The sequence below is a fragment of the Elephas maximus genome, chromosome 5 (genome assembly GCF_024166365.1).
Source record: "Elephas maximus indicus isolate mEleMax1 chromosome 5, mEleMax1 primary haplotype, whole genome shotgun sequence".
Taxonomy (NCBI): Eukaryota; Metazoa; Chordata; class Mammalia; order Proboscidea; family Elephantidae; genus Elephas; species Elephas maximus.
Window position 1 is genome coordinate 111,709,167 of NC_064823.1, and position 15,369 is coordinate 111,724,535.

The 15,369-nt window shown below is 40.7% G+C and overlaps 1 protein-coding gene across 1 annotated transcript in view; it reads left to right on the top strand.

Annotated features, from left to right (window-relative positions):
• Nucleotides 1–15,369, top strand: part of CORIN (corin, serine peptidase) — a 320,896-nt gene that overhangs the window by 303,365 nt on the left and 2,162 nt on the right. Inside the window, exons 20-21 of the mRNA XM_049886291.1 lie at nucleotides 8,999–9,270; nucleotides 11,550–11,683. Coding sequence (XP_049742248.1) covers nucleotides 8,999–9,270; nucleotides 11,550–11,683 — 406 coding nt within the window. The remainder of the gene's footprint in view (nucleotides 1–8,998; nucleotides 9,271–11,549; nucleotides 11,684–15,369) is intronic.

Genomic DNA, 15,369 nt, shown 5'->3' on the forward strand with positions numbered 1-15,369 from the left:
ATAACAACCCAATGATATGTCAACACTCTCTTTGAGAGCTTTTAATGTGCAAGAAAAAGAATTGATGCCTTTGAATTGTGGTGTTGGTGAAGAATATTGAATATACCATGGGCTGCCAGAAGAACAAATAAATCTGTCTTGGAAGAAGTACAGCCAGAAAGCTCTTTGGAAGTGAGTATGGCCAGGCTTCATCTAATGTATTTTGGACATGTGATCAGGAGGGACCAGTCCCTGGAGAAAGACATCATGATTGGTAAAGTAGAGGGTTAGTGAAAAAGAGAAGGACCCTGAATGAGGTGGATTGACACAGTGGCTGCAACAATGGACTCAAACATAGCAACTATTGTGAGGATGGTGCAGGACTGGGTAGTGTTTCTGTCTGTTGTACACAGGGTCGTTATAAGTTGGAACCAACTCAATGGTACCTAACAACAACAATGTGCAAGACCCAGAATGATTGGAAGAGTCTGTATAATATGTCAGGAGATAAACTGTGATGTTATTGCTTAGAAAGGGGCCAGATGTTTCCAGGTATCTTTTCCAGTTCTGATTTCTAACTACGTAATAAGCAGAAGATTATACTAGCAACAGTACATTCATCAAAGGATGATGACCTAAGCAAAGTCAACATTTCTTCAAGGGAACAACACTCTTTATGTGCTAGTTAATCCAAGTTCACTTTGTTATTTCTGTATGTGGTGTCCACGTTTCTTCTTTCACGGACAGATCTGTGAAGTCAAGACAAAGTCTTGAAATAGAGAATAAATATGTGTTTATAATTAAGGAAATGGATATTATATCAAAGGTCTTGGTGAAATTTCATGGAACATTAAACTTAACAAAACTGTCAAGATGGGTCTGGTCCATCCATAAGAAGTTAGAAATTGCCCAACTTCTAACAAGCCTTTGTTCGAATGTGTGTTAATAATTCTAATTCTATTTTATAATCTCTCCAGTGGCACTGCAAGCTTTTGGGAACTTCTAATTGTAAGCCTTACTCTCTGCTAGAGCCATCAGTAGCTGCAATTAATGAGATTTCCTTCACATTCTAATCCCATACTTTGGCAAGGCCCAGCATGACCCATCTGTAGATCTTTTCAAGCCTGTCTGTTTTAATTATATTGGTGGAAAAAGGACAAGTTTGTTTTGCTCTTCTATGGAAAGGCATTTGAAAACTCCAAATGAAGATTAAAAATAGAGCATGAGATACTAAGTTAACCAGATCAAGTCCCACATGCCCTAATAACTTCTTAATTTTAAAAATTCTAAGCAAGAAACCCTTGGACTTTCACAGGCAATTTAACAAGTAATTTTCCCACCTTCTTCCACCTCTGAAAATTTTAAAGATAAGCTTCCTAGGATGACACACAACTGGTTATTATCAGAAGTGTCTAATTCCCCTCCAGGAAATCTGCATGAAAAACGAGCATTTCACTATGTGACCGTAACACCTAACCCTACCAGACTACCCATGTCTTGATTTCTACCACACCAGCTCTTAAACCCCATCAAGACTTTTGACTACTTGTCTGCCTTCTCACACCCCCACCTATTAGCTTAGTGCTTCCGTCTTCCCCTGATCTCCTTTCCTTCCCCAGCCTACCTTGTTCTCTGGGCTCATCACTTCACTGCTCTCACCAGAATGTTCAACTTCTTGGTCCCTAGATCTTTCTACCATACCCAACAAAAAGACCTCCAACTCTGGGTCAATGTAAATACCTCATTTTCTAGTCCTATATTTCACACTCTTCAGAACTAGGGGAGAACATTACCTAAGAACGCAGATTAGTGTCACGCCCAACTTTCAACATCAGTTGCCAAGACCAAAAAATGGCAAAATCTCATTTTTCAATTCGCTAAATCCCTCTCCACTATTTGATCACTATATCTTTCTTGAAATACTATTTTCAATTTTCTTCTAGAATATTGACAGCCAAAAATCTTGTTTTCCTCTTACTTCACTGACCTACCCTTTTTTTTTTTTTTTTTCCCAGTTCCTTCTTTTCTGGGTCACTGAATGTTTTAGTGTACCAGGGCCAAATTCTTGGTCTTCTTATCTGTTTACACTCACTCATCTAGTCCAAACCCAAACCAAACCCATAGTGACCCTATTGGACAGAGTAGAACTGCCCCATAGAGTTCCCGAGGAGCGCCTGGCAGATTCAAACTGCTGACCTTTTGCTTAGCAGATATAGCATTTAACCGCTATGCCACCACGGTTTCCACACATCTAGTCACATCATTTTAAATATTATCCATTTGTTCATGACTTTCATGTTTATATGTCCTTCCTAGCCCAGATGCCCCTGCAACCATCACCACCATCCACAAACTTCAAACATATATGGTATATACTATCTCTGGACAGCTCCCCCTCTCATGGCCTTTTAATACACTCAGAAAAGGAAGTAAGAGATTTGGTTCGACTTTTTGCTACAGAGCCCATGTTGTCTCCATATAGTCACATCTTTTTTTTTTTTATCTTCTAGGTGTTTCCAAACCGTACCAGTCATTCACAGCTTGTTTTTCTGTTCCTTCTACTTTAGAGATTTGATCAATTCCCATCACTAATAATGTCTCCTAAAACAAGTATTTTCCATTTGGGATCCATACTTCCCTTGAGATGCTGTTTACCCAAATCATTGGAGAGTGAGCAAGTGGGGTTTTGAAAAGCTTTTGACCTGACCCTATGTTCTTTGCTGTCCTAATCTACATGAGATATTCTCTGTCATCCCTCACCTCTCCAGTGGAGAACATCTGGGACTAGAATGTGACCAAGGAGCCCTGGTTGTGCAGTGGTTAAGTATTCGACTGCTAACTGAAAGGTCAGCTGTTCGAACCCACCAGCCACTCTGTGGGAGAAAGACGTGGCAATCTGCTTCTGTAAAGATTACAGTCTTGGAAAACCCTGTGGGGCAGTTCTACTCTGTCCTATGGGGTCACTATGAGTCAGAATTGACTCGATAGCAACGGGTTTGTTTTTTTTTTTTCGGTTTAGGATGTTGCCAGTATTAGGCCAAAACTATCTATCTTTCTGGGCCTCACCCCCTTTTTGAACCTTTGAGGGGAGGAGAAAGGGGAATAAACAAGTAGTTATTTACTTGTTTCTTCTTATCTTACGAGTACCTGTCGTGTACTCTGAACTTGTACCTGAACAGCTGACCATTGCTGCTGACAGCACTCACATCAGATGTAAGATCATGAATCTCAAATGAGTATCTAACACTATGGAACACTTCCACTATACTTTTATAGTAAAGTCACTTTTCTACCTTCTGAGACAACTACTTGTCAACTTCCCCTCTCTACCCAAATCTCTCACACCCTCCACTGACCTCACATCATACTTCAAAGAGAAAATAGATGCCATCAGATCTTCCACCTTATCTCACCCCCAGTTTGAACAAATTACTTGCATTTCAAACCCTCCAGCCGTTCCACGAGAGAAAAACGTGGCAGTCTACTTCTGTAAAGGTTACAGCTTTGGAAACACTATAGGACAGTTCTACTCTTTCCTATGTGGTTACTATGAGTTGGAATTTAGTCAGTGGCAATGGGTATGGTCACATCCCCTATCTTCCTTCAAGGTATGGTGGAAGATTTGTCTCTGCTCCTATTCAAAGCCAACCATATTAATTCTTACCTTTTCAAAGACTTTACTCCTGGCATTATCATTTCTATTTTGTGTCATTAACGTCTACTTTTTGCTGGATTAGTCTCTTCAGCAAACAACATGCCTTAATATTATTAACCTTAACCTTTCCTTGACTTAACTTTTCAACTACTGTCCATTTAAGCTACCATTCACAGTAAAACTCCTAAAAAGAGTTTCCTATAGTCACTGTCTTCACTTTTCCACCTCTCAGTTTTCCTCAATTCATTGCAGTTGGGCTGTCATGAAGGTCAGTACAGAATCGACACTTATCAAAGTTTCTAGTGACTTCCATCTTGTCAAATCCAATGGTCAATTCTCAAGTTTTCAATTCCCTGGTGTACTCCCCAGTACTTGATTACTACATCCTTCTTGAAATACTTTACTTTTCCTCTGTAATAACAAAAAATCTTTTTTTCCGCTTACTTCGTTGACCTACTTTTCTCTCTCTCTCTTTTCAGCCAGTCCTCCTTGCTGCTTCTTTGAATTCTGACAGTGAAATAGAATCATTCCCCTTTATGCTGAAGATTTTCAATTGCTATACCAAACCAGGAAACCCTGGTGGCGTAGTGGTTAAGTGCTATGGCTGCTAACCAAAGGGTCGGCAGTTCAAATCCACCAGGCATTCCTTGGAAACTCTATGGGGCAGTTCTACTCTGTCCTATAGGGTCACTATGAGTCGGAATAGACTCTACGGCAATGGGTTTGGTTTTGTTTTTTTTTTATACCAAACCAAAACAAAACCACTGCCATCAAGTTGATTCCAACTCATAGTACTATAATCTTTACTGAAACAGACTGCCATATCTTTCTCCTATGGAGCAGCTGGTGGGTTCGAATCGCTGACCTTTGGTGAGCAGCTGAGTGCTTAACCACTGTACCACCAGGGCTCCTTTAGTTGGCTTTTTTTTTTCTTTTTAGATCAATTTAGCTCTTTCACTGAGATAGCCATATGAACACAGCCTGTTCACTGAATACTTTTGTACTGATATTGTGGCATTCAAGTAGCCAGAAATTCTCCTACCTCTCTTTGCTCCCACCTAGAAACAGGAAATGGAGCCCTGGTGACACAGTGGGTAAGCGCTCAACTGTTTACCAAAAGGTTGGTGGTCCGAACCCACCAGCCATTCTGTGGGAGAAAGATTTGGCAGTCTGTGTCTGTAAGGATTTACAGCTTTGGAAACCCTGTGGGACAGTTCTATTGTGTCCTGTAGGGTCACTATGAGTTGGAATCGACTCAACAGCAACAGGTTTAGTTTCGGATTTGGAGACAATGATGTCTCTGCCATTATTTCTCACTTGTTTTTTCTAACACAAAGAAAATTACGTATAGCCATATAAACCAAAAACAAAACAAAACAAAAAAAACACCCAGTGCCGTCGAGTCAATTCTGACTCATAGCACCCCTATACCATTTATAAATCTCCCCTGCCTCAGGCTCTCCTTTCAAACATCATGTTTTTGTTTTTTCTGGTTTCTTCCAGACCAGGGGGAAAAAAAAATAATAAGAGACTTCTTTATTTTTAACATCATACTCAAAACAAAACAGTAATTCCTTACTGGTGTACAAGGAGAAGCATGTGACTCTCTGATGTGTTTTATTCTTATTTGTCTTGTTTTTACTTCTGGTGGATATTAATGCCATAAGGATAGAAGGTTATGTAGCAAGAAACTTAGAATTCATTTGACACTAATACAGTAATTAGGTCTGGAATTTTGATGTTAATTCATTTTATTACTAATAATTTGGAGTGGTCAACTGTTTGAAATACAGTCTTATGATTTAAGGGGATGGATTAGTGTTTGTCATAACCAAAATTTAGTAGGTCTGATTCAAGTGCAAGAAGCTATTAAATAGGCAGAGATTTGTGACAAATTATTACTCAATGTCTGGAACAACAGAATCTCAAGTAAATATTGAATTTCCCAAATAGACACGTACTTATCTAGATTAAAAAAAAAGGCCGGGGGGGAGAAGAGGAGGAAGGAGGGAGAAAGAGAGAGAAGGAAGAAAAGCATGTTCTTTGAGTGACAGCCTTCTGCAATGTCTTTTAATTCTCATAAGGTAGCACTTCCTGCACTTTAGTATAATTTTTTATTTAATTGTCCATCTTCACTTAATTTTAAAGTTTGCGTAGGTAAGAATCATGTCTTTCTGGGTTAATTTTTTAACACCTAGCACCACAATGCCTGTATATATATATATATGTATATATATCACTTCCTACTTTGATAGCTCTAAAATTATTTTTGTTTAAAATGGAAAAAGGACAGAATGTATGTTGGAACCTGAATAGTCATATTTGTTCAGAGATCCAGGATTCTGAAGTACTAAATCCTGTCCTGCCAAGGCTTCTCTCTCCAAGGTTCTTGAACAAGACAGCTGCTCAGAGGACAAAGCTGGGCCAATACACGCTTGTTATTTCTATGAGGCTTTTGCTTACACTTCAGTGAAGCCTGGCTGACTGTGTAAAGGAGACTTCTAGGAGAGTGTGGCTCAACCTGTAAAAGCTGGTTGCTATTGAGTCAACTCCCACTAACAGTGACCCTATCGGACAGAGTAGAACTGCCGCATTGGGCTTCCAAGGAGCGGCTGTGAATTCAAACTACCTTTTGGTTAGCAGCCGAGCTCTTAACCACTGCACCACCAGGGCTCCAAGTAGTCAGCAACTGTTAAAACAGGTAGAATGCTGGCCTAGGTATCTTTCTCCTCAACCCCCTGGAAATAATCAACCTTTTCAATCTTTGCCATGCTGATGGTGAAAAAAGGCATGCCAAGGAAAGGTGGGGTGTGGATGAGTTTTTCCTTGAGGGTTCCTAGGGAACTCTTAAAAATACTGATTCCCAGGCTCCCTCCCAAGAGATTCTGTTTCAACTGGTCTGAAATGATGCCCAAGAATAAGTACTTTAAAAGCTTCTCAGGTGGTTCTGATATTCAGCCCAGGCTGGTCTGGTTGGTTAAATCTACCAGGGAATGGGAATACTGGTAGTTGGTCCATAGTGCCACAATGTAAGAAAATGTCCATGTGAAAGCTCCACTCCCAACATTGTGTTTCAATAAATGTGCACACTTTGCACCCTGACCCACTCTGGAGGAAGGGAGTCTGTGAATGGGAGGAGGGAATGGAGGGAACAAGGAAGAATTGTCCTTGTCTTGATGATTGAAGCCTGCCAGTAGTCTTTTAAAACAACATCCACTGAGTCATCATTAAACAAATACTTGTTGAGGACTACATGCCATGTATTGTTTTGTTGGTGGTGGTATATGCTATTGAGTCATTCTGACTCAGAGTGACCCATTGTGCCAGAGTAGAGCTTTCCCATTGGGTTTTCTTGGCTGTAATTCTTAGGGGAGCAGATGGCTGGGTCTTTCTCCCACAGAGACACTGGGTGAGTTTGAACAGCCAATCTTTCAGTTAGCAACAAGACCACTTATCCATTGCTCCTTAAGGCCCTGTGAATATAGCAGTGAACAAGACCAGCAAAGTCCCTACCCTCACAGAACTTACATTTTGACCAGGACAAGTCGATGCATCAATACCAGATGAGTGCTATGAGAAGAAAATTAAAGGAGGGTCAATGGTAGACAGTGATATGGCTAGAGTGAGAGTTAGACATAGTTGTAAGGAAGGAATACTCTGAGTAGGCAATGTTTAAGCTGAGATCCAGAGGAAGAGAAGGAGTAAAAGAAGGAGCCATGTGAGAGCTGGGAGAACAAGCAAGGGAAGAGCTCCTGAGTTGAGGATGTACTTGGCATGTTCAAGGATAGAAAGACAATCCCTGAAATTGTAACAGATCAAATCATATAGAGCCTCGGAGGCAATAGTGAAGAATCTGGAATTTGTCTTAATAGTGACACAAATCCATTGGAGAGTTAAGAGCAGGAGATGGACTTGATCTAATTTTATTTTTAAAAAAGATCTCTCTGATTGCTGTGAGAAATATGGGCTATAGGGGCTAAGAGTCAAAGAAGGCCACCATTTAAAAGGCCACTGCAGTGGTCCAAGTAGAGGAAAAGTGACTTAGATTAAAATTGTAGTGGTGGATGAGGAGGAATGACAAGATTCAGGCTATGTTTGAAAGTAGGGTGGTGACAATTTGCTAATGCATTCAGTGCCTGTAAAGAAAGAGAAGATTCAACGGGGTAACTGGTAGGCAGGCTAAAGCTGGGACAAGCTTGTCGGGGAGGGGAAAGGGGAATCAAGCGTTCTCTTTGGAATCAGAAAACAAGAGTGTTTTAGAATCAGGCTACATAGCCCTGTTGCCTGGATTTGGATCATGGTTCCCCCAATTACTAGCTGTTTAAGTGCTGGCATAGTCTTTACTCTTTGTGCTTCACTTGCCTCATCTGTAAAATGTAGATTAAACATTTTCTACATCATAGGGTAGTTATAGGAATTAAAAAACTGTAAAATAAATTTAAAATGTTTAGCACATTCCCAGATACATGGTAAGCATTCAGTAAATTCTTGCTATTATCAAACTTCCAAGTGAGTATGTTGAATAGTCATTTGGATGTAATATTGTACATATCTGCAGCTTAGGGGAGAGGGTGGATCTGAAGAGATAGATAGCTTTGAGAGTCAGCATGGTATTGATGGTATTTAAAGCCACTGAACTGGATGAAATCATGAAGGGTTGTGTACAGAATGAGAAGAGAAAGTTGAGGGTACAGCCAAAGGGCACTTCAACATAGACCTTGAGGGCAGAGTAGGAGGAGCTGGCAAAGATGACTGAAAGGGAGTGGCCCATGCTATCAGAGGAAGATCTGGAGTGTAGGGGGGTTAGGAAGTCAAGTGAGGAAGGTGTTTTAAAGTGAGAATTGTTTAGAATATTGTTAGCAAGCATTTGTAAACAATGGAGCTTGAGACTGACCAGTGGGTTTGGTAACTTGGGGGTTGTAGATGACCTTTTTAAGTCCCTGTCTCGAGATTTTCAAAAGACTTCCTCAAAAACTTGACATTTCTCCCAGGCCTTTGTTCCTTCTTGGAAGGATCGCTCAGCCTTAATTTTTTTAATTTTCCCCTTGTCTTCTAGCTCTTCCCCAAGTCTTTTCATTCATTTTCTTTCCCCTTCAATCAAGCAGGTAACTACTCTGCCTGCCTTTAAAAATGAACAAGTTTTATTTTTGAGAATAGTCCCATTCAAGAAGTATGAGCTTTGCTTTCCACAATAACACTAATTTATTAATCATTCAAGCCAATATATAAATGCATCTGAAATGAATATATTCATAAATAAATAAATAAAATACTAAATAAGATAAAATACTAAAAGAAAATCACGTGAATTTAAAAAAATAAATGTGGGTGAAGCTGCCAATAACTCTTCAAATGTTATTTCAGGAGAGAAAGTGCTGTTGTTTGGAAAGTGGTGCTGGGCATAAACAATCTAGACCACCCATCGACGTTCATGCAGATGCGCCACGTGAAGACCATCATCCTGCACCCTCGCTATAGTCGAGCAGTGGTGGACTATGACATCAGCATAGTTGAGCTGAGCGAAGACATCAATGAGACAAGCTATGTCCGGCCGGTCTGCTTGCCCAGCGTGGAGCAGTCAGTAGAACCTGATACATACTGCTATATCACAGGCTGGGGGCACATGGGCAACAAAAGTAAGCCAGGATCCTCAAGAACCCTTGCCTTTCAGTTTGTAACTGAAAAATTCTGTGTTACTTCCTAGCCTTTGGTCATGGTTGCCATTTCCACTTATAAAAGTATAGCCATGAATGGGAAATACTTGGCATATGTGTCACTCTTCCCTCCCATGTAAATGGTAGTCACTATACTCTATCATGGCACTTATATCTGCCAAGCCCAGATGTAACCTCGAAAATCTTTCTCCATACCTCAGAGTCTTTCTCCAGGGGGTCACTACCAATACTTTGGACTTGCCATGCAAAATGAGACCTATCAATCAGTCACCCCTGCTTTAGCCTGTCTTTATCTATGATGTGAGCTAACTGCAGTCGAAGTCCCTCGGAGCCTGTATTTAGTGACCAGGCAGTTCCTCTTCTGTAGTCAAGCTACTAGGTCACATTTCCAATTCTTTGGCATGATTTAGTCTTTCCTACTTCTGTAACACAATCTCTAAGTTTGCATTAGAGGAGGAAAATTGATTTGCCTCTTGCTTATTTAAATTGATTAAAATAGTTTGGCTCTCTAGATTATTTAAATGTTAGACATGTTTTATATATATATATATATATATGAGACTCATGGCGACCCCATGTGTTACAGAGTAGAACTGAGCTACATAGGGTTTTCTTGGCTGTAATCTTTATGGGAGCAGTTTGTCAGGCCTTTCTTCTGCAAAGCCACTGGGTGGGTTTGAACCGCCAACCTTTAAGTTAGCTGCCAATAGCAAACTGTTTGAACCACCCAGACTTCTATAAACATATAGGGATTGAAAATTTGTACTACACACTCCCAACATCCGTGTGGAGTCTCTCATTCTGCTTAACCTATTAAAAGTTTAAAGTGATTCAGTCAATGGAACATTTTCTGGAACGGCAAGCGCTGGCTACTATGACTACATCAAGTGTAATGCCGTGGCTTTGGAAAGGATGATGGGTATTTGCATCCTGTCCTTGACCTTAGAATCTGTCAATTTGTAAAGACCTTTTATTTTTTTCCTTCTCAAGATTTAGTCAGATAAGTTTTGAGCTAAGTTGAGTTTTTTTCCTGTAAGATTAATTAAGCATAGACAGGGAAAATCGATAGACAGAAGTTAGTTAATGATTTCTGAAGAGCTCATGTGTAAGAAGAGCTTTGAAGGCAATAGTCACCATTTCTGCACACCTTGTTTTTTAAAAGCCATGATCAGTACTGTAATATAAGCACAGGATATACTTTATATTGCCTCTATTTATATTCCTCTCACAATAGCCACATCAAACTCAGAGCCATGGGTCCACATATTGTCTATACCATATATACAGTATACAGTATAGCATGCAGAGCAATGGTCTGAATTCAGTCAGAAAGATCTGATTGACCTTGACTGCACCACCTGCTAACTGATATAACTTTCAGTTATCTCATCTGTACGATGGGAAAAATAATAGCCAACTGTCTAATGCATAGGATTATCGTAAAGAATAAAGGCAAAAATGTCCAGGAAATGCCAAGTGCAGGTGCCCTGCCTGCTGCAAGGACCCAAGAAATGTTAGTGTTCTTATTACCAGTGTTTTGACAGCTCTGAAACTTTCCCTGTCTGTATCATATTGATTTTTCCAAAAATGATTCTGCCTTCCACTAAGGTATCCTGTATAGACACTGCTTTACTGTCACTGTCTAAAAGGAGAGCAGCGTGTGGGATTTGTAGAATGGCTACACAGCAAAAGATTCATGTCGTCTTTCTTCAAGAAATCCCCTGTTTTGTAAGAAGTCTCAAGCAAAACGGAATTCACATATTTTCTCTACTGGCACCAAGAGATGATTTTGTCCGTTTTAACAGCTCTCTATCATATCCTCTAGGTTATAGGCTCTTGCATCAAATAATGTGTACCGTAGCACATGGAAAGACAGGTTTTCTTCACCAAGGATCAGGATCTACAGGCATTCTGTACGTAAAAGCAGGAGCAACATACTGAGCTGACGCTGAGTTGCCCGCCTCCTATCTGGAGCAGAGCTCTGGCTTCATCTTTTCCCCCTTATCTTTGTTGTAGCTGTTGTTTCTCTGCAGCACGTAACAAAAGGAGGAAAACACAAGTTACCAAACCAATCTGTGCCTCGATATTCTCATCAATAAAATGGAAGTATTCCATTGGATGATTGCTATGAATGGTTCTAATTGGAAAATTTTGAGATGATATTTAAGAAAACCAGTCACCTTTGAGTAGTTTTACCATCATCTATGTATATGTCTTTTCTTCTGCTTTTTTTAATCCAGTGCCTTTTAAGCTGCAAGAGGGAGAAGTTCGCATTATTTCTCTGGAACAGTGCCAGTCCTACTTTGACATGAAGACTATCACCAACCGGATGATATGTGCTGGCTATGAGTCTGGCACAGTGGATTCATGCATGGTAAGTCGCTTTCTGGGGTAACCAAGGAGATTCAGTTCAGCAAAAGCTTCAGTGGGTCTACTGTTGTTGTTGTTACTTGCTGTACAGTTGTTTCTGACTCCTAGAGACCCTATAGGCCCCAGAGGGTTTCTAAGGAGGAGCTGGCAGATTCCAACAGCTGACCTTTTGGTTAGCAGCCCAGCTGTTAACCAGGGCTCTATTCAGTGGGTCTATATAACCTCATTATTAGCAATTCATGTGTTACCAAATGTTTACTTGTTCGAAGTGTGTTTTCCTTCCCCCAGAACCCATGTGATCCTCCTAACCACTCCCATGACCTTCACTTGGGTTGCCTTCAGCTTCCCACTACTATGTGGAGAGCAGTGTCCTTGGTCAGCAACAGAAGGAAGAGCAATTATTCCAGTCCATCTCTCTTAACTACTTCAGTGGCTAAGACAAATGGCAGTAAGAAGGGCTTCAATCAGGCTGCCCCAGGAAGTGGAGGGACACCAGAGGATGTTATCAGTCATGAGCATGATGGTACTGAAGGCTAGTATGTGTGACAGGACTACCTCTATCTCAGGGGTGATCACACTATCACTGTCTGGGCCCTCACTTGATTGACAGCATGTCCTCCAATGTCACTAAACTCAGTTTATTGTTGCTCAGATTCTTGGTCACAACCATTCACAGAACATGTTCCCCTAGCAGTGCAGGGAAGTATTTTTATTTTTACTTAATAAACACTCATTGAATATTATACTGGACTTGTTCCAAGGAGGGCTGCCGTGAGTAGGAATTGACTTGGTGGCAAACGGTTTTTGGTTTACCACTAACCCAACACAATTAAATGACATTTTTGATGTTCAGTTTCAGAATGGGCAAATGAGGGGCTTAGGAACAGTTCAGTGATTCCCTTGGATGGTTCCTTAGACTTCCCTTGGAGTTCACTGAGGGGCCACCCCCTTTTCTGCCTCATGTCCACAAGTTATCCAGCAGTGCCGGAAGGGTCCTTGCCTTCTATGCCAGAAGCCCAGATTTGATTTCCCAAGTCAAGGAAACTGTTTTAGAAGATGGCATGGAATACAGCCTGGGAGAGAGGATTTGAGGCCTGGAAGATCTGGGTTGGATCCCATCTCTGCCAGTGAGAACAGAGTGACCCGGGCGAAGTTATCTAACCTCTTGACACTTTTCTTATAAGAAGCTGGAGATAATTCTATCTAATTTTCAGGGATTTCATGAGGATTAAATGAGGAAGTGTATGTCAAAGCCTCTATCTTTCACATACCTGTGTGAAATGTCTGACACATACTTATATTATACTACTATATTATTAATAGAAAATATTAATAGTAATTATATTACTATTAACGTCTATCAGTTCAGTGTTCTGGGCTCCAGGTTCTCTTCAAAATGCTTTATATTGGCTTGTTTAACCCTCACAATCACCCCATGGGGTAGTATTCTACTGCTTCCCCTATTTTGCAGATCAAGACAATGAGCAATCAAAGAGGTTAAGTAACTTACCCCAGATCGCCCAGCATGAAGGTGGCTAAGTGAGCCCAAGCTTCAGGGCCCAAGTGCTCAGCCGGTATACTATCCTAAAAACCAAAACCAAACCCATTGCCGTCAAGTCGATTCTGACACATAGTAGCAGTTATTAACGTGAATACATTCCTCCCTTTCCCTAACATCATTTGATGGTCTACTAAAAACTATTGCCTCTTGGCACAAGTTCAAGGTCATCTCTTGGTAATTACTAAAGGACGGAAAGGAAACTGATTCTTTGAAAGCAAATTGAAGACCAGATGCACTCATCAGCATGTTCATATCACGATGTCTAAAAGAAAGTCCCTGGGTAGCGCAAACAGATCACGTGCTCTGCTGCTAACTGAAAGTTTGGAGGTTGTGAAGAAAGGTCAGGTGATCTACCTCTGAAAAATCAGCCACTGAAAACCCTGTGGAGCACAGTTCTACTCTGAAATACGTGAGGTCGCCATGAGTTGGAATCAACTCCGCCACAACTGGCTTTGGTAATAGAAACTTGTTAGGTGCCATCAAGTCAGTTTTGACTCATAACAACCCTGTGTAAAATAGAATGAAACACTGACAGACGAGTGGTGGAATAGGAACTAGGGCCTGCCAACATCTATAAAAAAACAAACCAAAACCATTGCTGTCTAGTTGATCCTGACTCATAGTGACCCTATAGGACAGAGTAGAACTGCCCCATAGAGTTTCCAAGGAGCACGCCTGGTGGATTTGAACTGCCACCCTTTTGGTTAGCAGCTGTAGCACTTAACCACTACACCACCAGGGTTTCCCCAACTTCTGTAGTAGTGGGAATTCAGCACTTGTGGGTATCTTAAGGGAGCCCTGGTGCCACAGTGGTTATAGCACTTGGCTACTAACCAAAAGGTCAGAAGTTCAAACCCACCAGCCACTCTGAGGGAGAAAGATGTGGCATTCTGCTTCCGTAAAGACTTACAGCCCTGGAAACCCTGTGGTGCGGTCCTTCTCTGACTATTGGGTTGATATGAGTTGAAATTGACTTGATGGCAGTGGGCTTGGTTTTGAGTGGATATCTTAAATGCATACCAGCTGTTCTTTAACATAACCCCAGGTGGAAAACAAAACAAAACACGAAACAAAGCTATTTTTACTGGATCTAAGGCCGGATTGTACTTCAGAACCTCTATTACATCACATGCATCATTTTCCTTAACTGCATCAAAAGGACACATTGGAAACCACGTGTCCCTCTGTCGAGGTCTATAAATCATGGGGATCAATTTTAACACCAACCATAAACTTTGGCCTAAAGCCCAACATTACGAAAAGGAAAAAAGCCCCAAAGAGACAGAACCAGACAAATTGTGCCTTTAGCTGTATTCTGCCTTTCGTTTTCAATTGCTTCCTCTTCACTTCTTGTTTTCCACCTAATAACCTGCCTCACTAGCTCAAAATCTACACCTTAGGGTTGCAGTTTTCTGTTTTGTTTCTCTTCACCTGGAAGCAATTACTGATCCTTTGATACCATCCTTCTAGCTCTTAGATTTTACTTTTGTGTAAAGTTATTCTTGTTGTCCAAGCTGACTTTTAGCTCCTCCAGTACAAAAATAATTCCTTCTTCCTCTGTGTAGACCCCAGCACAGAACTTGGCAAAGAGTAGGTGATAAATAATTATTTGGCTAATTTTCTGATCTGGAAGTATAGACCAGCCGCTAAACTTGTTCCATCTTAATCATTTCCTGGCGTAATAAGTAGCTCAACTGAAATAACTGAGTGTCTTAGTTTTTCTTTTATTAAAGGGTAGATGAAAAAAAATTTTTTTGAGTGTGTGAAATATATCTGATAAAAATGTCTCCAGTAAATTGTTTTTTAAAAAAAATAAATTCAATTAGCCTTATACGTAGAATAACTTACCAACTCCTTGAAAGGTCTATGCTTATATTTAGGCTTGTTGGTTTTGTGATGGTGTGCCGTCGAACCATTCCAACTCACAGAGACCCAATAGGACAGAGTACAGCTGCCCCAATGCGGTTTCTTGGCTGTTATCTTTACAGGAGCAGATTGCCAGGTCTTCCCTCCCACTGACCTTTCGTTTAGCAGACAAGCACTTAACCATTGCTCCACCCAGGGCTCTTTATATTTAGGCTCAGTCCACTGGAAAGTTATAAATATAAAGAACATCATTTCTACAAAAG